Source organism: Chrysochloris asiatica, unplaced genomic scaffold (assembly GCF_000296735.1).
Source record: "Chrysochloris asiatica unplaced genomic scaffold, ChrAsi1.0 scaffold00004, whole genome shotgun sequence".
In the NCBI taxonomy this organism is placed as follows: Eukaryota; Metazoa; Chordata; class Mammalia; order Afrosoricida; family Chrysochloridae; genus Chrysochloris; species Chrysochloris asiatica.
In genome coordinates, this window is record NW_006408522.1 from 30,012,175 (window position 1) to 30,037,343 (window position 25,169).

General features: G+C 40.8%; 1 protein-coding gene across 1 annotated transcript in view; it reads right to left on the reverse strand.

The window, feature by feature from the left end:
* Positions 1-13,535: 13,535 nt before the first annotated feature.
* The window catches only part of SQRDL (sulfide quinone reductase-like (yeast)), a 38,945-nt gene continuing 27,311 nt past the window's right edge, over positions 13,536-25,169 (reverse strand). Inside the window, exons 6-9 of the mRNA XM_006831691.1 lie at positions 22,648-22,831; positions 16,016-16,083; positions 15,386-15,564; positions 13,536-13,840 (exon numbers count right to left, since the gene is read on the reverse strand). Coding sequence (XP_006831754.1) covers positions 13,783-13,840; positions 15,386-15,564; positions 16,016-16,083; positions 22,648-22,831 — 489 coding nt within the window. The 3' untranslated portion in view covers positions 13,536-13,782. The remainder of the gene's footprint in view (positions 13,841-15,385; positions 15,565-16,015; positions 16,084-22,647; positions 22,832-25,169) is intronic.

The window sequence follows — 25,169 nt, forward strand, 5'->3', positions numbered from 1 at the left end:
CACCTTCCAGTACATTATTTCATGTATGCACTCATTTTTTATGTAAGAAATGTTATTGAGTAGCTATTCCTACTGGGTGTCTGGCATGTTGCCCTCTTCTCTCCTGTAAGCCCAGCAGGTAGGTCAGAGCCCCTGTTCTACCTGGCACAGTGAGGAGGAGACAGAGTATGGCATCAGCACAATACCGGGAGCTGGATGCACTTTAAGGATGATACCACCAGAGTACCGAGGAAGAAATCTCTCGTTTCTATAGCCAACATTTGAATGAGTCTAGGAGCTCATGGACCAGAATAGGAAGGATATTTTGGTAGAAGAAAAGAAAGTACATGACCCATCTGGAAAACTGTGGGTCCTTGTACACTGTGGGATGGTAGGTGGCTGAAGAGAGGGGGAAGGACTCCTTTATGTGGCATTTACTATGCTGCCTGATGGTAAACATAAATAGCTTGCCATTACTTCTAAGTGTTCAAAACAAGCCTTTCTCTAAAAGAGACCTACATAAATGGAAAATATATCATACTTATGGGTAGGAAGACTTAATATTGTGAAAATGTCAATACCACCTGAAGTAACCTACAGATATAACGCAATCCTGATACATATTCCATCATCATTCTTTAAAGAGATGAAAAATTAATCACCACCTTTATAAGGAAAGAAAAGAGATCCTGGTAAGCAAAGCAGTATAAAATAAGAAGAACAAAGCAGGAAGCCTCACACTCCCTGATCTCAAAACCTACTACTATACAGCCACGATAAACAAAAGAGGCTAGTATTGATACAACATGCACGTAGACCAATATAACAGAAGTGAGAACCCAGGAATAAATAAAACCAACTATGGGCAGCTGATCTTTGACAAAGGACTGAAACACATTAAAAGGGGAAGAGAGTCTATTTAACAAATGGTGCTGATAAAAGTGGATAGCTATTGACATAAAAATGAAATAAAATCCATATCTCTCACCGTGTACAAAAACGAACTCAAGGTAAATCCAAGTATTAAAAGTAAAACCTAAAACTATCAAGATGATAAAACAAAAAAATAGGGCAAACTTCTTGTTGTTTTTGTTGTTAAGTGATGTCAAGTCAGTTCCAACTCACAGTGACCCTGTATAGGGTTTCCAAGCAGCAGCTGGTGGGTTTGAACTGCAGACCCTAATATATGGTATGGAGTCCTGGCGTGATGCTATAGGATAAGCACTGGACTACAGGATCAGTTTAAACTCTAAGATTGGTGGTTTAAACTCACCAGTCGCTCCTTGGAAACCCTATACAGGATCGCTATGAGTTGAAACCAACTCCACAGCACATAACAACAGCAACGTATGGCATAGACACACAATCAAACACAATTAAAAACATACAAACCACAGAAGACAGACCATACAAGTGGGACCTCCTAAAAATTCAACATTTATGCACTTCAAAAATTTCACCAAAAGAGTAAAAGAAAAGAAGCTACAGACATGTGAGGGAAAAATTGACAACAACATATTGAACCAAGGACTAATCTCTTAAATTTATAGATAACTTCAATAACAACAAGACACACAATACAATTAAGAATGGGTACAGGGCATGAACAACCACTTCAACAAAGAAAACATTCAAGTGGCCAGCAAACATACGAAGAAATGGTGTGATCATTAGCCATTAGACAAATGCAAATCAAACCAACAATGAGATATCATCTTGCCCTAGCATTGACAACAAACCCTAAAAAAAAAAATTAATGTTGGCAAGGTTGTAGAGAAACAGAAACACTCATAGAATACTGGTGGGACTATAAAATGATACTGCTATTGTGGAAAAAGTTTAAAAAAAGAGAGAGAGAGATGTTCCAACAATGCCACTACTAGGTATACACACCCATCCTACAGAAATAAAAGTCATGACGTGACTAGATAAATGCACAGTCATGTTCAGTGCTTCACTATTCACAATAGTAAAAAAAAAAAAAAATGGAAACAACCTAAGTGCTCATCAGTGAATAAATGGATAAATATAAAATACGGTACATATACACAATGGAATACTACACAATGTTAAAGAATAACAATGAAACTTTCAGTATGATGGCAGACGAGGCAGACGGACTACTCGAACCCTCTTCAACAAAGATATGAGACCAAATGAAACAGACACAGAGAAAATCCTGGAGCCCTGACCTTATTGGAAAAGTTAAATAAGTAAATTGATTGCTTGCTGGGAGGTGAAGCTGAGCAGGTACGGTGTGATAGGGAGACTGACAGATGAGCTGCCAGCAAGACACAGCATGACCACCTTGAACTTTTGTGAGCAGCTTTGGCAACAGAAGGTAGCCTGGCAGAACAGATTCACACAAGCGAGGGGAAAGGTACAATGCCTCCTCTTTCCCCACGCTCTCCTGGTTACCAGAGGTGTGACCAGCTCCCACCCTCATACACCTCCAGCACAGACTCTGCTCTCCAGGAATTTGAAGCCACTATGCCAGTGTCAGGAGGGGGGCAGCAGTGCCACTTTGATGCCTGAAGTTACAGGGGCTCAGCTTCAAACCTACAGATCCCACAGAATCATCAGATCGGATCAGTAATAGTCTAGCAGAAATCCTCATAGCCTGCCCCCAGCTGCCCTGTAGTCCAAACAGACATTTAAAATAGATCCATCAGGGACCTTCACAAACTACTTCAAGGTTGAATGACCCAAACTTAGATAACGCCCAGTCCTATAGGAATTCCATCTGGGACCAGGAACAACTGTGTCTCATCCCTCTCACACCAACCTCATGAATTTCTTGGCTGGCAGAAGGCCCGTCCCCCATAGTTTTCACCTCTAAGGGTTGAACAACTGAAGTGTTATTTTGTTTTTTGTTTATTCCTTTTGTTGTTTTTGTTTGTTTGTTCTTTCTTCTTTTTCCATTCCCTTGTCTTCTCTTTCCATTCCCTTGAATTTGATCCTTTTTATCTCTGCTTTGTTCCCCCCTTCTTTTCTTTTTTTTTTCATTTTGATGTTTTTTACTCCTCTTTAATTTCTTTTTCTTTTCTTCTTCCCTCTCCCTGGATTTTCTAAGTGTTTTGGTGTTGCTATTGTTGTTTAATTTCTTCCTTTTATTTTCTCTTTTTTTTGTCTTCCATAGATCCACTTTTCTGTCCCTCTTTTCTCTCTTTAGTTATTGTATTATTTTTTTCTGTTTGCTACCTATTTTATTTACTTTTTCTCCTTTATTATTTTCTCTTTTTATTGTTGGGTCCTTGTTTTTTTCATTCTGTTTTGTTCTCTGTGTGTGTGTGTGTGTGTGTGTGTGTGTGTAGGGGGTGTGTTTCTCCTGTTTCCCCACTGACAGCAGATAGCAACCTTGCCCACATAGCCAGCTACAACCATGCCCTCTGCAGCTCCACCCACTGGGAAAGAGCCAACCAGGTCCTATACCACCAGAGCAATGAGAGACAGCAGTCAACACCAGTCAAACCCACTCTAAACTGAGGAGCACAAACAGCAAATGGAGAATGGTGAGCACATTTCCATTTTCTAACTATACCCACAGAAGACAATTTGTGAGAGCCAAAGAACACATCAACATACAATCATTAATTAAATGCAAATACAACAACCCCATAATGTTCTGGAGAAAACAGACAATTAAGAAATAAGAGACAATGGATGAAACAAAGGACCAAGATGCAGAGTCAAAAAATGTTTCTGAGGAAGAAAAGGTAATGGAACTAACTGAAAATGAATTCAAAAGAATTACATTTAGGTACCTTCAAAGGAGCAATAGAAAAAACAAGGAAAGCTGGAAGAACACCAAAATAAACTTTTAAAAATTTTATGAAAATACTACAAGAACAAACAGGAAAAAAGATGCAATTTTTGGAACAATACAAAACCTGCAATTAAAAATCCAGAAGATTCATACTAAGATTTCAGAAATGTACAATATATTGAAAGTACAAAGGAGTAGATTCAAAGAAATGGAAGCACTAATTTGTGAGCTTGAAGATAAATCTCTCAATGATTGTATACTAGAATAATCAGAAAAACAAAGAAAAATCTGAAGAAAGCCTAAGCATTATGAGGGGAACCATGAAAAGGAACAACTTATGAGTGATCAGAATTCATGAACAGGAAGAGACAATAATGATCACAGAGAAAATTGTCAATGAGTTGCTGAAAGACAACTTCCCTAACATCATAAAAGTTAAGAAGGTAAGCATACAAGAAGCTTAATCAACCCCAAACAAGATAGATCCCAAAAGAAAATCATCAACACATATCATAATCAAACTTTCCAAAGCCAAGACAAGGACAGAATCCTGAGACCAGCTTGGAAAAAATTCAAAGTTATCTACAAAGGAGAACCCATAAAACTAAGTTTGATTTCTCCCAGAAACTGTGTAGGCAAGAAGGCCATGGGATGACATATACAAAACTCTGAAAGAAAAAAATGCCAAACAAGAATCATATACCCAGAAAAACTATCCCTCAAATATGACAGTGAAATTAGGACATTTCCTGATAAACAGAAATTTAAGGAATTTGCAATAACCAGACCAACTTTACAAAATACTGAAGGGTGTTCTTTAGACTGAGAATCAACCACAACAGACAGCAACCTGAGATTAGCACAGACAAACCACTCAGAACTCAATCCACATATAGAAGTATTTAAAGAAAAAAAACCTACCAGACTGAAAATAGAGAACCAGCGATACCAATTCATAATGAAGTTAAGAACAAAGCAAAAGGAGGGAATAATGTAGATACAGAACTTCTGAATGGCAAGGAAGTCAAGTAAATTTCATGATAAAACAAACCATTTTAAACAAGGGAAAAAATAATAAATCACAGCGTAATCTCAAAGAAAATTAGTACATCTTCACATTAAAATAAAAAGAGGAAAATCAGAAAGAGTTAATGAACATTGTTGTTTTAAGTGCCATTTAGTTGTTTCCAACTCATAGCAATCCTTTATAGTGTTTCCAAGTTCTGTTGGTGGGTTGGAACTTCTGGCCTTGTGGTTAGCAGTCCAGTCCTCATCCTAATACAAAAGAAATTAAAAAGGAAAAAAAAGCCACAAACAAAATGAACTCAGTGCAGAAAATTATGTGGAACAAAGAAACCAGCAGCACCACAACAAAACACACAGAAAAATGATAGCAATCAATTCATATCTATTGGTTATTACACTGAATGTAAATGGATTAAATGTACCAGACAAGAGACAGAGAGTAACAGAATAGATAATAAAATAACATCCTTCAATATCCTGTCTACAAGAAACACATCAAAAAGACAGAGTCAACCTATCAATAAAAGAATGGTTAAGCAAACATCGATACATACACACAATGGAATACTACGCAACATTGAAGAATAATGATGAATCTGCAAAACACCTTACAACATGGATGAACCTAGAGAACACCATGCTGAGTGAAATTAATAAATAACATAAGGACAAATATTGTATGAGACACCAATGTTATAAAAAGTTAAAAGATTTTCTTGATAAAAGAAACATTCTATGATGTTTACCAGGGGAGAGGGGAAGGAAAATTATTCATGTGCTAGAGGTAGACACATGTGAACATGGATAGTGGGGCATACAATATACAACAAGAAGGAGGTTGGCAGAGGAAAGATGAAGGTAGCAGGAGATGCAAGGAGGAATACAAGCATTAAAGTAAATAGAGTAGATACTGTTAACTGATGGTACACGGACAGGATTGCAATCATTGTAATGAAGCAAAGTATATGATTTGTTGAATGTAAAACTGATGAACTGCTCTGTAAATCTTCACTCAATTCACAATAAAAAGTGTTTTTTTTTTAAAAAGAAGAACAATAAATTTTCAAAACATCTCAATATGGATGAACCTAGAGGACATCATACTGAGAGAAATTAGTCAATCACAAAAGAACAAACGTTGTATGAGATTACTACTATAAATGGACTCCTGGTGTGGCACTGTAGGATCAGCACTGGACTTCAAACCACAAGATTGATAGTTCAAACCACCAGCTGCTCCTTGGAAACCCTATACAGTGTTGCTATGAGTTGGAACCAATTCAATGGCACTTAACAACAGCACTACCATAAAAAGTCAAGAAAACCTTTAAACACAAAAACACTCTAGAAGGATACCAGAGATGGAAAGAGAGCAAACAGTGTTCGCAGAGGGCAAAGGTTTTCATCTTTGAAACACCAGGGCTTTCCCTATATGAAGTATCAAAAAAATGTTCATGGAAGTAATTAATCAAGAATTATTGCTGCCATTGTATTGGCAAATATTATATTTAATAGTATGTATCAATCATATTGTTGGTAAACACAATATAGAGTCAGTTCTGACTCATGGTGACTCTGTATGGGATTCCAAGGAGCTGCTGATGGGTTTGAACTGCCAACTTTGTGGTTCACAGCCTAGGGCTGATCCTACAGCAACATACCAGGAGTCCAAATGTCTAGCATACATATTTGTACACCCTGCAGAGAGAGATACAAAGGGTCTTCAGTGATCTAAACTAACCTGAAGCTGCATGCCTGAATCATGTGGGCAGCTGCCCACATGACCCTCCAGTAAAGGACCCCATCCCATGTCTAATGAGATGCCTCATTACAAGTTTTATGGTGGCATTCAGTCAACTTTTGATTGACTGAAACAATTACAAATACTTTACACGTAAGATAGTGGTTAGTATAATACATACAAAGGGACTTCAAAAAATTCACAGAAAATTTGAATTGAAAGATAATAGAATTTTCCCACAGACTTCTTGAAGATTCTTCATATTACCTCATTGAATCTTTCCGATTGTTTATTGTTGTTAGGTGCTGTCAATATGTTCTGACTCATAGTGATCCTATGTACAACAGAACGAAATACCGCCAGGTCCTACGCCATCCTCACAATCATTGTTATACTTCAGCCCATTGCTGCTGCTGCTACTGTATCAATCCATTACATTGGCGGTCTTCTTTTTTGCTGACCTTCCCCTTTACCAAGTATGAAGTCCTTCTCCAGGGACTGATCCCTCCTGGTAATATGTTCAAAGTATGATAGACCAAGTCCGGCCATCCTGGCTTCCAAGGAACCTTTTGGCTGTACTTCTTCCAACACAGATTTGTTCTGGCAGTTGACCCAATTAAGTAGATGCTAATTTTATGCCTACTTTATTGAAAACCAGGTCATAGAGAGTTTATTAACTTCCCCATGTTCATACAGTCAGTGAGAGATGCCTAAATCTGGAATGCAAAACCAGGCAGATGGGATCCACATCTGTGTTCCTAGATACTACCTCATATTTGGGTCATCTATAACACTGAGAATTTCCCAACTCTGAAAGTCTGCTGAAATAAGTCAGGGAGATGTGGTTAGGTAATAACAGAGTCCACACACCTTTCGGTTGGAACAAGGATATTGCAGATCCTTGTGATGACTTCATTTCTTCCAGACAGATAGGCATTTCTAGTCTAAGGGAAGTTGTATTTCTGAGTATTTCATTAGACTACAGAGTTAAAAATTGTTGTTGTTGTTGTTGTTATTACTGTGTGTTGTCTAGTCAGTTTCCAAGAGTGACTGGTGGGTTTGAACTGCCACCATTGAAGTTAGCAGTCCAGTGCTTATCCTATAGTGCCACATCAATCCCTCATTCAATCTTTACATCAACTCTGTAATGTAGACTTTAATATCCCACCATAGAGGTGAGAAAATGATGATTAAAAAGCTTGAGGAGAACTGTTTCAGGCACTAGTCAGTGGTAGATCCAGAATCCAAATCCAGACCTGTGCCTCCAAATCTTGTGCTCTGTTGAGTTGTCTCCTTAGAAGACCTAAACCCAGCTCATGCCTCATCTGGCACTGAAGTGCCTTCCTGTCTGCAGCCTCTGTCTAACTGGGGGCCTAGGAGTGGCCCTGACTTATACCTGAGAGATACAATCACAAGATTTTTACTATATGCAATTATGGAAAGTTATAACTTTCACATAAAGTTCACAGCATGCTAACCTCCAGGGAAGTTACTGTCACAAATCAATATTGACAGGGGTGGGGAGAGTGCCTAGTATTTCACCATTCATGTTTCTCAACTGCCTTCATGATTTTTCCATCTATCTGTTGCAAAGTATTAACCTTGACTTCTCCCAGCATATAAACAACCTAAGTTTTCTTACTACTTGACAGTTCGAAGCCAAAGAGATCTGGTTTTCATTAACCTACTCAAAAAGCCTCCTCTTGGCTGTCTTTTGAGTCTTGGTTTCCCTTGCCTACCTTTGGAAAATAGACACTTGACAGGGAGAGAAAGGAATAGCCAGAAACATCACAACAGAATGCTTGTAAGTCCATCTTCAGCCTATAACTGATTGGAATACCTTAAAGGGGCTAGAACTTGTCCAGTGAAGGAGGCTTCCTACGGAGCCTCTGCATTCATAAGACCATAAGTAGAACCCTGAGCCCCATCCAGAATCTTCTGAGGTGGGAAATTTCCACTTGAAAAGAAAAGCAGACCAGCCTGGAGTGGCTAGAAGAACAGAAGATACTTCGTGAAAGAAAGACCAGCAGGGAAAAAAAAAAAACTAAATAATGACAGTCTGATTAACTACCACAAGAACAAGCAAGCTGTTTGCGTGGGAGCCATCAAGGCAAGTGATCGGGTCCCCTTGGGGCAAATCCCCTTCCAAAACTAAGATTCAAGGGAAATACACAAGCAGGCATGTGGTCTGGCTGGTAACCACGTTGGTCACCAATAAGGTGAAGTGTGGGAAAACAGCAATGAAGTTGTGAGCTAAGTCCGACCATGTTCAATAGACCCCTGTGCACCCAGGTTGAGACCTGGTTGGCCAACAGTATGGCAAGACCCAGGTACTTCTGGGTTCAGAGACAGTGCCATGGTCACAGAGGACTAGAGCAGATAGTGAAGCATCTAGCTGATATGAAGTGAGGGGAGATGCACAAGAACACCCATACTTGCAGATAGCACCCACTTGGCCTGGCTTCAACGGCTGGATGATCAGAACCCAACTAGAAGAAAGAAAAGGAAAAAAAGAGTAATCCACTACAATTTGATGAACTTGACCTATACTTATGGATGTAGTAGCTCAAAAGAGGGAACGAGTCTTTAAAGCGAGGATCATTCCCACCCCACACCCCGGTACACAGGGTTGACAGAGATGGGCAACTTAAACATTGGCTACCCAATGTAGGGGGACTACAAAGGCACGAAGTGACTGGTTTACAAGCTTTCAAGAGGGAGCCTAGTACCAGAGGAGGCGGGGGAAGGTAGAAACACCACTGAGTGGTTTCCAATCTGTTGGGACGGGACTGATGAAAGGAGATGGGGATAAGACTCTTTTAGTATAATAGTGAATAATTACTATCAGGACTGATTGTGAGGATGGGAAATGTAAAGGCAGATGTTTTGTAACAAAGGGAGGGGAGTGGTTGATTTTGCAGTCCAGGAGTAGAGGTCCCTGGGACCCTACCCGGAGAAACAGTGATGCCAGAGATGGAGGCAGGACATGGAGAGATGGAGCGGCTGGAGACTCTAGACCCAGAGAGGGAAAGGGGTTGTATGCTGATGACCAAGGGGCAGGCTTGTGGGGTATACCCTTTGGTTGTTTGCTGATGCATGGAGGGGATTGTAATCATTGCAATGAAACAAAACACAATAAGATGAATGTAAAGATAATGTTCTCCCATGTAAATGATCACATAATTCACAATAAAAATCTTTAAAAAAAAAAAGCCTCCTCTTGCCTCTCCCTCCCTGAAATGATTCCATCCTGAATGAAAGCTCTGATGATCTCAGGGTATGGAGAGTATCAGGGGTTTAAAGTCAGACTAGAGTGATTCTCATTCAGTACATTTGTTTAAAATATCAAAAGAGCTAGTTTTAAACATTGGATTATAAAAGTCATCTTTCTCAAAAAGAATAATGTTCTATGTTCTATGTCTTTTCATGTTGCATAAGGTTGTTGTAAGAATTATCTGAGAAGAGTGTTTATCAAGTGCAAACTATATACTGGCATCCTGGTAGGCACCTTAAACACATTTTGTTGCGTTAATAATTTTCAAACATTCTGTGCTCCTTGAGTAATTACCAATGGTCACTTTCTCTTCTCTACTGATGACAACTGCATCTCTAATGCATATTGTTAAATATACAGCACAGATCACAAAACTGTATTTACAGAATGATCCTAATTTTGGTTCCAAAAACTGTATATGGAATAATATTAGGAAGATAGAAACAAAAATGCCAATATGTTATTAGTTGTTAAAATTGCATGGTAGCTTTGAGGATGGTTTTAACTCTTTCTGTTTACAACTATGGTTTGGTTTTGTTGTTGTTGCTTGCAAATGTTCACGCATGAATTTGAATATTTGTTGTTGTTAAGTACCATGGAGTCGGTTCCGACTCATAGTGACCCTGTACAGGGTTTCCAACGCTGTAAATCTTTACGGGAGCAGAAAGCCTCATCTTTCTCCGGCAGAACAGCTGGTAGTTTCGAACTGCTGACCATCCGGTTCACAGCCTGATTCGTAACCACTACGCTACCAGAGCTTGAATATAAGAAAGGAAAACACTAAAAATGTTTTTAATACCAAAAACAATCTACTGAATTTGAAATGCTCTGTCTCCCAAACTTAAATCCAACATTTTTTGCCTTTACCAGTGATTCCTAAAACTGTGGTCTCAGCTTTGCTGTTTATACTGAAGTTCACTCTGAGTGGATGCCACAGAAGAAACTGGGAGAGGGAGGAAGCTCCAGAGATGAGGGGTAGGAGGCAGAGGAGGTTCTTTACAAGTCAACAGTCCCAGCTGTGTCACCTCTGGACTCTGAAGGCATCTGCTCCTGACACAGGGGCCCTCCACAGGCCAGGGCCTCCCACCTCACCTTCACATCAAGGCACCACCCTTGGAGAAAGCACTCATCCACACCCTGTTGTTGTTGCTAAGTGCCGTCGAATCAGTTCCAACCCATAGCAACGCTGTATAAGATTTCTGGAAGCAACTGGTGGGTTTGAACCACTGACCTCATAGTTCAAACTATCCACACCCTACTCAGACCTTTTCTTTTTGCTGCTAATTCCTGGAGGCAGTCCCAGAAGAAGGTCTCTCCCTGGAACATTCCATATTTGTGGTTAATGCAATCAGGGTTCAAAGAGTAAACTTTTCCAGATTTTGGCACTTTTATTTTTTTATCTTTCTCAGTTTAGAGTAATGAAAACTGGAGACTAACATGTTGTTGTTGTTAAGTGCCATCAAGTCAGTTCTGACCCATAGTGACCCTATATAGTGTTTCCAATGAGTGACTGGTAAGCTTGAACCACCAACCTTAAAGTTCAAATGGCTTTGCAGTCTGGCACATTAACCCACTGCACCACACCCAGTCTCCAGCCTTGGCAATAAATTTTGCCCAGCATATTATAAACCAGAATGCATCATCATAAACAGACTTAGGAGTCACGAGTTAATCCTGCAAAAGATTCCAAAGTTACTCAACCAGAAATGACCAACCCCATTTCTGAAAATGTAGTAACCGTCAGCACTTTTGTCTACATCCTGGGAGAGAGTCCAGACCAGATGCCCCCCGGGACTTGCAGGCCCTGCATGGGAGGCTGTTTTGGGGTAAACAACCCCCACCCCTCCAGCACCCTCCCTGACTCACACAACTGTGAGAGTGGGCATCCATTCAGGAGCCAGTGTGCCACAGACTCTGAGCAGGGACTCACTAAAAGTACAGGGACTCAGAGAACAGTGCAGGACAATCCACCTGCACATGTGTCACAAGCTCCATGTGAAAGCACATGAGTCCACAACTTGGTGTGACCACCTCTTGTAGTATGACTCTGCCATTCAGGAGCTGAGGTGGGTGGTGAGTGGCCACTAGAGTAGTCACAGAAGCTATTGTTCAAGCCAGATGTTTTTGAGAGGAGGAGATTCTATTAAGATTGATGCCAAGAAACAGGCAGTAGACAGGAATATCTCAGGCAAGCCAAGATGTGTGATCACTGAGAAAATATATCCCATTCCTGTTGCCAGGTTACGGGTCTGATGCTAGGATGATGCACTGTTAGAACGTGTGCCCCTAATGACAGTTTGCTTTCAAATTAAGCCAATGGCTTACTTATCAAGTTCCTTGACATCTTAGGAAAATAAGATGGGAAACTATCACAGGACCCACAGAAACTTGCAGAGGGTGCTCATCTGGTCAATCCACTGCTGAATTCCAGGTCTAAGAAGAGTGCCTGAAGTAAATGCTCTAAGTATAGATGATTGCCTGAATGGTGATTCTAGAGTCACCAGGAAAAGTCCAGGAAACCAAAGAGACTTGGCAGTCGTTGTTGTTAAGTGCGATCGAGTCGTTTCTGACCATAGCCACCCTGTGTAGGGCTTCCAAGGAGCAGCTGGTGGATTTCAGCCGTCAACTTTGTGGTTCAAACTAGCCTTGTGGTCCAGCACATTATCCTGCAGCGCCATACCAGGAGGACTCCTAGAAATCATGCTGTGTTGTTATGAAGTGCTATCAAGTCAGTTTCAATTCATAGCGGCCTGTATAGGGTTTCTGAGGAGTGGCTGGTGGATTTGAACCAGCAATCTTTCAGTCCAATGTTTATCCTACAGTGCTACACCGGGACTCCAAAATTCCCTTTGATGGAGTTTGTTAAGTATGAAATATACACAGCTTTAAAACAGCAAGTTGAATTGGAACGCTAGCCATCCACAAATGAACTGATTAGGAAAAAATTCAGCCACTGCTGAGCTGCAAATAAACTGTAACCATTTCTTGCAATATTCTTTGTGTGGACTCATTCAAAATTTTATTGGCCCAAATTGGAACTAAATTGAGCAAATACTTGCCACATACATGAGGATCCTTCAAATCCTGTTTTCAATGTGTGTTAGTTCAGACCATCAAGTAAGAGATATAACAGAATTCAAGCTGCATGGGATTTATTAGAGAAATTCTTGTGAGAGACAAAGGAGAAGGGGCAGGAGCAGGTAGGGCAGGGATGAGCCTTCAGACAGGAACCCAGGTTGGATACCTGTGAAAGGAGAGGGAAAGGCAGGAGGAATGGGTAGGAAGAGCCTCAGACTCAGCCCAGATCCAAGACAGTTTTAGCCAGACTGATGGAGAGTCCTGAGGCCGAACTTCCTTGTAGAGAATCTCACATCCCACAGAGATTGACCAACATTAGTAGTCCAGTGTGTTCAGACACTGGTTGGGAGCAGCCCCAAGAAAGTGTGACCTCCACATAAGTACCAGAGGGGCGACAGCTGTCTTCTGGATCAGCTATGCTCCCTGAAGCTGCATTTCTAACAGCACACGCTCAAGGCTGCCATGTACTGTGCTTGAAGCTGTACCATCCTGGGAATGATTCTTAGTTTACTGTGTCTCCAGTCTGGCTTTGGTGAAAGTATAGCAACTGCTCATTGCAAACCAACAATAGATAACAAGTTATTCCATTACCACCCTCTTATTCTCCCAAGTGTTATAAATTTTAACCCCTGCAAGTCAAGATAACATTTTCTCATAGAATCTCAATCAACGACAAACTTTTATTCAGAAAATAGAAGTCTGCTTTTTTACTTGAGTGCTTCCAAAGAATCAAGTGCCTCCTGGGCAGTCCACATGGTGGCTGTGTAGAGACACTGATAAAGGAGGCATCTGGTCACCATTGTCCAGAGTAAACTCTTTGCAGGGTAAGGTTCCAAGTCCTTCGTGCTACTCTTGGTCAATTGGTGAGTGTGCTTTTGGTCCAGATGCCATCCAAGGGGAGCAAGATTTGAGCCATCCTTAACTCATACCCAGATGGAACAACTTCCGCAGAAAGGCTGGTCCTCCCCAGTATCCCCTGGAAGAAATGACACAGAAAAATATTTGCAACAAAAAAGATGAGATGACTTTAGCCAGAAGGATGTTGAAAGGGAAGCCAGGCTGCTCACACAACACAGTCATCTGCACATAGGTCAAGCTCTGTCTATGAGATAAAGAGGTCCCATGGCTAGGAGGAATGCATGCTGCTAGTTGTCACTCTGACACTGATTTGTGTGAATCTGGACACACAGACACAATCCAGCAAACCTGTGCTGAGCCTGCACTACACATCAACTGCTATCCATTCTGTTTTCACTTGCTCTGTGAACGTAGGTTAGGGTTTCTTAACCTCAGCCGTCTTGACATTTTGTGGAAGATAGTTCTTTGTTCGAGGGTCTTCTCTGTGCATTGCATATGTTTAGCTGCACCAAGAGCTTCTGCTCACCAGATGCTAGAAGTACTCCCTAATTGTGACAACCAAAAATATCTCTGTTGTATTAAATGCCCTCAAGTTGGTTCTGACTCAAGTAATATTGTGTAAGGTTTCTGAGGAGCAGTTTGTGAGCTTGAACCTCCAATTTATGGTTAACAGTCCAGCGCTTATCCTACAATGACATACCAGGACTCCAAAAATTTCTCAATTGTTGTTAAGTGCCATCAAGTTGGCTCCAACTCATAGAAACCCTGTTTATAGAGTTTCCGAGGAGCAGCTAGTAGGTTTGAACCACCGACCTTGCGGTTCAAACTGACCTTACAGTCCAGTACAATATTCTGCAGCACCACACCCAGACTCCATAGACATCACCAAATGGTCCCTGTTGTTGTTAAGTGCCTTTGAGTTGGTTCTGACTCATAGTGACTCTGTATAGAGTTTCTGAGGTTTAAAATCTTTGCAGGAGCAGAAATTCCCATCTTACTCCCAAGGAATAGTTAGTGGGCTTGAACCAACAATCCTGTAATTCACAGTCCCGTGCTTATCCTATGAAGCCACCGAACTCCCAAATGTCCCATTGTTGCTGTTGTTGTTAAGTGACGTGGAGTCAGTTCCGACTTAAAGCAACCCTGTCTAGTCCTGGTGAGACACTGTGAGTTAATGCGCTAGACTGCAAGGTCAGATTGAATCACAAGGTAAGCGGTTCAAGCTCACTAGCCGCTCCTTGGAAACTCTATATAGGGTTGCTATGGGTCAAAACTGACTCAATGGCAATTAGCAACAACAATTTGTTTATTATTACTTTTATTAATTATCCAGCAGCAAAGATAGCCAGAGAGGAGAGTAGCAGACAGTACTCTTGGGTTTTGAGTCACTGTTCATACTGTGGAAAAGAAGTTACATCCTGTACAGTAGTAGACAAGCTACAGGCCAGCCTCCTTTCCCTCTGAGCCTGGCGGAGGCTGTGGAATCCTTCACAGTCCACCATCACTAACCCATGAGAAATGGTACAGCAAAGTGGATCCCATTAGCCAGTCCTGCTTTTAGTGATTTCTCCAGAAGATTGAAAGCTTCCTTGAAAATATTACACTGCATAAGTTGGTGCAGTATGCTAGAAGATATGCCTTTGGGGTTACAAGATGCACTTACCTGAGCATCATATTCCAATAGAGGAAAGGCATCATGTCGGCCTTCATGAGGTACATAGAAAGACGCTCTTTGCTCTGGTCAAAGGGGAATGTTTCCAGAGGCTGAGCGTTGTAGTCAAACTCTGCAAGAATCACACGGTTGTAGCCAGTCACCAGTGGGCACGATGTATAGCCGTCATACTAAAATAAAAAATGAGACTGAGTTTTAAAGTACACTTTTCCATATTATTATATGTTGGTGGTGGTGTTCTTGTGTGCTGTCGAGTAGGTTCTCATAGCAACCCTGTATAGGATTTTCAATGAGCAGCTGGTGGGGTTGAACTGCTAACCTAGTGGTTAACTAGGTTAACTGTCCAATACTTACCCTACAGCACCTCTTTAAAACCCATTATTTGCTCTGAGTGATTCCAGATTTGTATTGGGGTTTGGGTTTTTTTTTTACCTTTTTTGTGCATTCTAATTTTTGTTCAGTGAAATAGATAAATTATATAACAACAAAATATGTGATAAAGGCAAAAGTTGAAGTATCCATATTAGAGAAACTAAGTAAGGAAGTAGAAAAGGCATGATAAAAAAAAATGCTAAATGGAAGGGGATTGTTAAAAAAATGATCTGTACAAGGCACACATACCTTCTTCATTGGTATTTGGTTCTTCATAATCAGAGAAATTGTTTGGTCAAGTATTCCTGACTGAGCAGCTGTAACAGAAATGATAAAGTCAGAAAGATCCAGGCATCTAGGTTTTCCATGGAAAATAATGAGCAAATAATTTTAATTTGAACAGGTTAAGAAGGTTCCATGTCCCATCCCTCTAGGTTGTAATGAGAGCATGACTCTTCTTACTACTTGAAGCTTCTCTTCTGCTCCACAGTTTCAAAAAGCTCATGTAAAACTTCTAGCAATTTCCAACAAGAATTTTAAATAGGAGTAGCCCTGCCCTCAGCCCTCTCCCCTTCCTCCTGGAGGTCAGTGAGCTGTCTGTGTGCCATCGGCCGTGACCATTCAGGATGTGCCTGTGTCCCTGTTCATACATAGGCAGAGAAGATTAGAAGGCCCAGTATAACTAATCCGGCTTTCATCCATAATCAGGTGCCCTGGCTGACACTTGTTGTTGTTGATAAGTGCTATCGGTTCTGCCTCATAGGGACCCTTCATTGGATTTTTAAGGAGCAGCTGGTAGGTTTGAACCACCAACTTGACAGTTAGCAGTCCAGTGTTTATCCTACAGTGCCACACCAGAACTCTATATACATATATAAAAATATAATTTTATGCAACAGTGGGGGAGACTATCTTATTTCTTTTGAAAAAATATAAATCTAACAAATGAACCCTGTCATTCAACCATAGATCTCAACCTACACATTTTTGTTTTCTAGAGTATGTTTAGAGCAGACATCATAGCATTTCATCCATAAATATTTCTCTGTGTGTCTGACAGATGAGGAATTTTTTAACATAAAACGTATTATGACACCCAAAAATATTAACAACAATTCTTTAATATCATCTAATCCCAGTCAGTTCATATTCAGTTTTGACTAATTAAAACTACCCTTTTAATGATACAAGCAGTTTGGTTCTCTAAAGGTAGAAAACTGGATTGATTTTTGAAGAAAAATCGGCTATCTTTATATTACATAATGCTCATTAAAGTGGTTATTTTTAATCCCCCAAATCAGAGGTTGGCAATTTTTTTCCTGTAAACAGCCAGATAAGAAGTATTTTAGGCTTTGTGGACCAAGAGGCAAAAATCAAAGTATTATATAACAAGATAGAAAATAAATACTCACAAAAACATTGACAAAGTTCAAAACAGAATTTATTGTGCTTTTTAAAATATATATGTACTACTGAGAAGAACAGAATTATTCTTCTTAGGATAACATTTCACTTAATGGGGCTCAGACTTCGTGCTCCCTGCCATTGATTAAATACTCCTGTTCATCTACCTCTCTTAGCAGGCTCATATGAAAACAGGAAGCCAGGGTTGTATTGGCAAGGCTTTAGTATACTGTCGCTGGCCCCAAATCAAAAGAGCAGTGAATCTTTTTCTGGAATGATGGTGTTCATAAAACAAAATGTAAATAACTCTTAAATGGCTATCTTTGTAGCACTAGTAGAATGTGGGATCCTATCCAGAGAAGCAGCGACACCAGAGATGAAGACATGGAATAATAGAGCAGCTGAGGACTTTAGACTCATGAAAAGAGAAAGGCTGTGTGCTGGCGGCCAGGAGGCAAGCTTGCAGAATGTGCCTTTTGGCTGTTTAAATCATTATCTATTCCTCAGTATTTTTGTGTATATCCAAAAAAAAAAAAAAACAAGAAAACAGTGGGCATAGAAGCAAATACTATTGAATGATGATACACAGAGGAGACAGTAATCATTGCATTGAAACAACAAGTGTAAAACTAATGGCCTCCCATGTAAACTATCACTCAATTCACAATAAAAAAAATCTTTTTAAAAAATGACTATCTTCATTACAAACAAAGCAATTTCTCTAATGCTAGTATTTCCCTTTTTGGAAGCTTTGTTCCTTTTTAGGAAATTACATGGTTTGGCATTTGTATTGGGAAGAATCAAGGAGGCCTCTGCCACAGAGTATCAAGGCCAGGGAAAGCAGAGAGTGACCTGAAGAAAGTGGACCTCAGAAACGATCACACTCAATGTGTGTGTGTGTGTGTGTGTGTGTGTGTGTGTGTGTGTGTAGAGGTGGGAATAAGCTGTTTTTCTCAGCATTACAACCCCTTCTGTTATGCCCTGAGTTTCCTTGGTTCAGTGTTTGATTGTTAACCGAAAGTTTGGAGGTTGGAGTCTATTCAAAGACACCTCAGAAGAAAGTCGGATGATCTACTTTTGAAAAGTCAGCCTCTGAAAAAGCTTACAGCATAGTTCTCTCTGACACTCATAGAGTTGCCATGGGGCAGAGGCAACTCAATGACAATTGGTTGGTTGATTTCTGTTATGTTCAAGCCTTCAGTTAATTTTTGTTAAGTATCACATTCTGGTCTTCATTGTACTGTGGTCAATTCAGGGAGAATCCTGGAACAAAGAGAAACAGAAGAAGAAACGGGCAACCAAGAAAGCCAGATTCAGCATGGCGAGGCAGGATCTTACAGTAAGTAGCAGGGTGGTCTGGAGTGCAGTAAGACAATTTACCTAATTGCCAAGGGCAAATCTGGGGAATAAGTGCAGGCACATTTCCTTCAGATACTCAAAGGATTGGTCAGGGAATCAAGAGTGAAAAGTGAGAGACTTCCTGCAGGAAGCCATTGGGGGAGGGTGTTAAGAAATGAAAGACAGTGCTATATAAAGAAGAGTATTCACAGGACTCTTGTTTGAAATAACAATGGTTTTGGAAACAACCCAAGCACAAATTAAAAGTGCACTTGTTAATTAAATTAGCAAACAATCACACTGGTATGACACTATAGGATAAGCACTGTACTGCAAATCACAAGGTCCACAGGTCAAAATCACCAGGTGCTCCTCAGAAACCCTATACAGGGTCGCTATGAGTCAGCACCAACTCAATGGCACTTGACAACAACAACAGGCAATAGACTAGAGATTGTAAAATACAGATGTAAAAAACAATGTGGATGCTCTCTGTCCTGAGATATACTAGGTAAAAAACATAACAGGCAAAACAGTGAATATAGTCTGCTCCATTTTGTATAAAAAGAGAGGAAACAGGAATGCTTTTCTTATTTGCTGGTGTTTGGAGAAAGAAACTCTGGAAAGTTCAAGAAGAAATAAAAGTGGTGGGTAATGCAGACTTTGGGCAGATGGAAGGCAGGGCTGGGAGCAAGACTCTTCCCTTATAACATTTTGTCTAACATTTAATATTATATAGTCAAAACATAGAACAAAACATTTCATTGGTTTTTGAGTTCGGGGTTTTTTTAATAGGCTAAAGGACACCATGCTTGGTAAAGTCCAAGGTTAGCAAGAAAGAGGAAGACTTTCAATAAGATGGATTGACATAGTGGCTACAAAACTGAACTCAAACAGAGCAGTGATTGTGAGGATGGCTTGGGAGCAGGCAAGGTTTCAAACCACTGTACCCGGGGTTGCTATGAGTCGGGAACCTACTCAATAGCACCTAACAACAATGACAAAGACTGGGTAATTGGGCCTCACAGATATCACAGGCATTTTCACCACATATATTCAGCAGGTTTACATTGGTTGAAATGTAAAGTATTCAAAGTACCACCACCCTCCCCCCCCACCCCCACACAACCTATAAATTGCAACGAGAAAAGGCAGTTTTATGATGGAGAGAACTGGTACATCCCACCCCCAGCCCTGCCTAGACCCAATGATGAAATCTAGCTTCACCAATGATGGGATAAAGTAACTCCATGGGTTCTGAGATGACGCAGTGGGAGGTGCCAACAACACCTAGGAATGGATAGCTAGATAGCCTAACTGGGACTTCAGCAAACAACTGCTGCTGTTGTTGTTGTTGTTAGGTGCCTTCGTGTCAATTTCGATTCCTAGAAACCCCATGTGACAGAGTACAGCTGCCGCAATGGGTTTCCTAGGCTGTAAATCTTTACAAAAGCAGATCCCAAGTCTTTTTCCTCCTAGAAGTCGCTGGTAGATTCAAACCACCAACCTTTGGGTGAGCAGCCAAGTGCTTAACCATGGAGCAAACAACTAGACAATCCCAAATTGTGGGATATTATACAAAATAACTGATCCACACCTTCAAAAATGCCAGTGTCATGGAAAATAAATCAGGAAGACTATCCTAGATTAAAAGAAATGTGACTAGCAATGCAATATGCAGTCCTAGATTAGCTCCTAGAGATAAGGGAGAAAGGGCTATAAAAAGTATTCTTAGGAAAACTGGAGAAGCTCAAACTGAAATGTATATGAGATGACTTTATTATACGGTGCTCAATTCCTTGTGAGTGATAACAATCTTATGTTGTTTTTCTTAGGAGATAAAAGTTGACTATTTAAGGGAGATGAAGTATCATGATATCTAAACTTACTTTCACGTGTCTGAGCAAAAAAAAGTAGTTAAATTAATAACAAGATGCAGAAAATGTCACAAAATAGTAATAGTTGGTTACTATCTCAAGGGTAGATTGGTATTGGAGTCCTGGTGTGGCTCTGTGGGTTAATGTGCCAGACTGCGAAGTCAACTTGAACTGCAAGGTCAGTGGTTCAAGCTCACTAGCTGCTCCTTGGAAACCCTATACAGGGTCGCTATGGGTCGGAACTGACTCTACCAACAGCAACAAGATTGGCATTAGGAGTCCATGGGTGCCACAAATGATTAAGCATGTGTTGCGGACCATGTAAGACTGGTCAGAGGTTCGAGGCCCTATAGGCCCGAATGTAACAAATGAGGCCACTGGCAGTTTATGGCAAATTGCTTTCATTTTATATATTAAATTAATACACGGAGCCTTTGAGAATCCACAGATAAATGTGATATTTTCCTAAAGCCTAAGACTAAAGGTTGCAAGGTCAAGCCTTTCTCCAAAAGGATTAACTAAAAATATTTTAGCTACTTCTCGGTTCTTTGTTCTATAGACAAAGAACCCATCCTCCCTAATCCCTTTTCCAGGTGCAGCCCATTCACCTGGGCGTCTCCTGCAGAACTCTCACCTTCCCCCAACTGACCTCAGGGGCTATAGATATGTTAATTGGGCCTGAGAATCCAAGTTGCTGGCCTGGGATTCGAACCAGTGAAATATGATGTAAAGTTACCTGAATGTCTGGAAAAGTACTGATGTTAGCTGTACCTTGCCTAAGTCCCTCCCAGCTTGGTGTGAAACTCCTCCCCTAAATAAAGCAGAGGCCCGGGCCTCCCCAGGTGTGCATCACTGGTTGGAAGGCATGGAGTAAAGATAGCAGTGCATTACGGGTTGGAAGGCATGCAGTAAAGATTGCAGGGCAGTGAGTTGCTGCCTGCAGAGGCCATGATGCCTGTAGTCCCAAGCCTGCCCACCAGTGATGTATCCACCCTGGCTTTGGGGTGCCTCATTGTCTCCCTTCTTCTGTTTGTCTGTGTATTCTTTCACTATCCCTATCGCCGCTGGATCTCCCCTCCTCGTGAACCAAACACTCGTGACAACTATGTCGAGGGAAAACCCCGACAAGCATGAAACTACTAACTTAAAGATTGGCAGTTCAAAGAACCTACAGGCAACGGAGCAGAATGTGCAACACAAATGGGTCCCCGTGAATCAGAATGGACTCGATGGTAACTAACAACAACTCGAGAATTCACTGCACTTTCTTTCCCAATTTTCTGATATTTGGGATAGTGTATTGAAGTGAATTGCTATTCATAATAAAAAAGACATCCAGGGTCTTTCCTCAATTGAAATAGTGAAGGTAAAAGAACACATTCCATAGGTAAATAATTCACACAGAACACTCCCAGGCCCATCAACAGGGAAGTCCATGTTCTATGGTGTTCAGAGGAGATAGTTCCTCTCTGCAGAAGACACAATCTAAAAGGCATTTCTCCCCATCACTGCTAGTGCAGAACAATCAGGCTAAGAATTTGGTTTTCAGCATGAGGCCTTTATTGTGTACCAATCAGAGCATGCTCTGCTATATTTGTCTTAACAGAACAATTTTCTGGTCCACAAGCTTTCACTGACTTGCATGTGTTTTCTGGGGAAACAAATGCTTCCTTTGCTTTATGGTGGTCCAGACAGAAGAAAAAGAGTCAACCTGCCCAACATCATGGGGTAAAAGAATGCCACTTTTGTGAACATGGTAGTATGAGAAGTAGCAGAACTCCAAAGAGCTGGAAATGTGATACCCTTCCTCTAATGCCCCTTCCGCTTGAAAACAACCCCTCTGACTTAGCAAAGCTGATAAGTTCATTACTTTGGTATACAGCGCTGAAAGGATGCTTTCTTCCTTAGACGGCACTAGGAGTCCTGGTGTGGTGCTGGGGGATAAAGCACTGGACCACAAGGTCAGTTTGAACTGCAAGGTCAGTGGTTCAAATTCACTAGTCATTCATCGGAAACCCCATACAGGCTCACCATGAGTCGGAACCGATTCAATGGCACGTAACAACACCACCACCACCAAGATTCATTGGCAGCTCACATCTGGGTCAGGGAGATCACTCATTTTTAGAAACATTTTGAAATGCTTCAGAAACATTTCTTTATTGTTAATAGAACACTGCCAGTGTCCAATATGGTTTAGTTACGACAGTGTTTTGGGTGACATCATTTTGAGAAGGGGAGAAATGCAACCTTTCATCTTACCCACTGCGGCAGCAGTCTTTGACGTAGGAAGGTTGGTGCAGTCCCCAATCCCGAACACATTAGGGTATCTCTTGTGCTGCAGTGTTTCTTTATCCACATCCAGCCAGCCAGCAGCATCAGCCATGGGACTCGTCTTGATGACATCTGGAGGGCCCATTGGTGGTGTGACATGGAGCATTTCATACTACACAAAAGGAGAACATCCAAACGTGTGGATTTTCAACATTCAAGTTCTTCCCTACTTTACCCTGTATTAAGTATCATAGTTACATGGGGGCAATATACAAATTAGTGCTCATACTGATCCACCCCTTCTCCAAGGTCTTATGTATACCCAGGGAGACTCATAGCAAAGTAGGTAACCATTCTCTTGGTTGTCATGGTCTACCCATACAGAATCCAAACAATCCCTTCAGCAGTAGGCAAGGGGATCCAAAATAACGGAGTGAGTTTCACTTACGCTCTAAAAGAGCCCATTGATGTTTCTTTCTAAACTTAAGGTATGGTGTATTGTAGTTGTTCTCTTTTTGACCCTCAGCTGGTGACTTGTAAAGCCTGGTGCTTCCGTTTTATTCTGAAAAAAAGGTCATCAGAGTCCCTAAAACTTGTCAAGATCATATTGTTGTTAAGTGCCATCAAGTCATTTCTGACCCATAGCGACCCTGCTTAGGGTTTCTGAGGAGAACCTGGTGAACTTGAACCACTGACCTTGCAGTCCACAGCATTATTCTTCAGTGCCACACAAGGACTCCATATTAGGAACTGGTGAGTAGACATCACTCCTAAATATGGGCCAACTCAGAAGACCCATAAAGGTACAGTCAAAACACCAATTGAAAATGAAGTAAGACTATTGACTAGCACTTTGGCAGAAGAGGGAGAGATCTGACTCAATACTGGGTTTATTTAGCAGTGCAAGGGCAGTGGTGGGTTGTTTTTTTAATCTATATCAAGGTTACCCTCAGCAGTAGTACACTGACCCCTCTTGACTGTTTTGATGGCTAATGTAACTTTTTTGTTTATTTATGTAATAACCTTCCACTTTTTATAGTTCATCCTTTTTATTCTTTTTAAGAGGTTAAGCAAGGCAGATGAGTCAATAAACAAGCTAAGCACAAGCTTACTTGTCCTTACTAATCTGTAGCGAACAGTTTCACATGTAAGAACAAGTAAGCCTGAGTTCACCTTGTTTCCTAGGTATTTCATCTCTGTCAGGGATTATAAATTTGAATAGGTACCTTAATTCTATAGAAAGGCAATATGGGGTTGGAAGAAAGAGAGATGGCAGCCATGCCTAGAAGGAGAATCTTCAGTGTGGTAAAAAACGTGAAGTTGTTCACTACAGATTAATAAGTACAAGAAAGCCCATGTTTACCTTGCTTATAGGGTAATCTGACACCGTTGTTGCTGTTAAGTGCCAATAAGTTGGTTCCAACTCATCTCAACCCTGTATAGGGTTTCTGAGGAGTGGCTGATGAGTTTGAACTGCCAACCTTTCGGTTCAAACCAACTTTGTGCTTATCCTATAGCACCACACGAGGACTCCACTAGAGTTAGTAATCTAGTTTCAAAGAACTCTAGCTATTTCAATTGCTGGTGGTGCACGTCAGGACATTGATTCAAATGTTCATGTAACATTTCATTGTTCTTGTTTGGTGTTAAGTAGTGTCAAGTAGATTCCAATTCATAGTGACCCTGTATAGGGCTTCCAAGGAGCAGCTGGTGGATTTGAACCACTGACCTTATAATTTGCAGTCTAGTGCTGACCCTATAGCACCACACCAGAGTGAAAGAACTTTGGCATCTTAATACAATTCTAATCTGTGATCATTGGCAGCTGCTAATTTCCATAATAAAGTGGCCCACGCCTTCACCCAGGTTTAGCAATCACTAAAGGAGGAGGAATTGTTAGGAAGATTATTTATATTTATTCTCTCAAGTTGTGTAATTGTAAGCTTATGTAACCTTAAGGCAGCAAACTGTGTGATATCAACTGATTTGAGTCCAAGTCATTGTGTCCAAATCACATTCACAGGTACTGGAGGTTAAGGACTTGAACAAAGATATGTGCAAGTCCTAACTTCCAGTGCCTGTGAATGTGACCCTATTAGAAAATAAGATCTGTGGAGATGTAATCAGTGACATTAACATGAGGTTATAACAAAGTAAGATGGGCCTTTATCAAATATGACTAGTGTCCTTATATGACGGGGAGAAGAGATACAGAGACAGAGGCACACAGAGGGAAGACAGTCATGTGAAGGTGAGTTCAAGCCAAGGCAGGGACATGGCCACAGAGGACTAGAGTGGAGAGTGAAGCGTCCAGCTGATAAGAAGTGAGGGGAGATGCACAAGAACACCCACACTTGCAGATAGTACCCACTTGACCCGGCTTCAATGGCTGGATGACCAGAACTCGACTAGAGGAAGAAAGAAGAGGAAAAAAAGAGTAATCAACTACAATTTGATGAATTTGACCTATACTTATGGATGTAGTAGCTCAAAAGAGGGAACAAATCTTT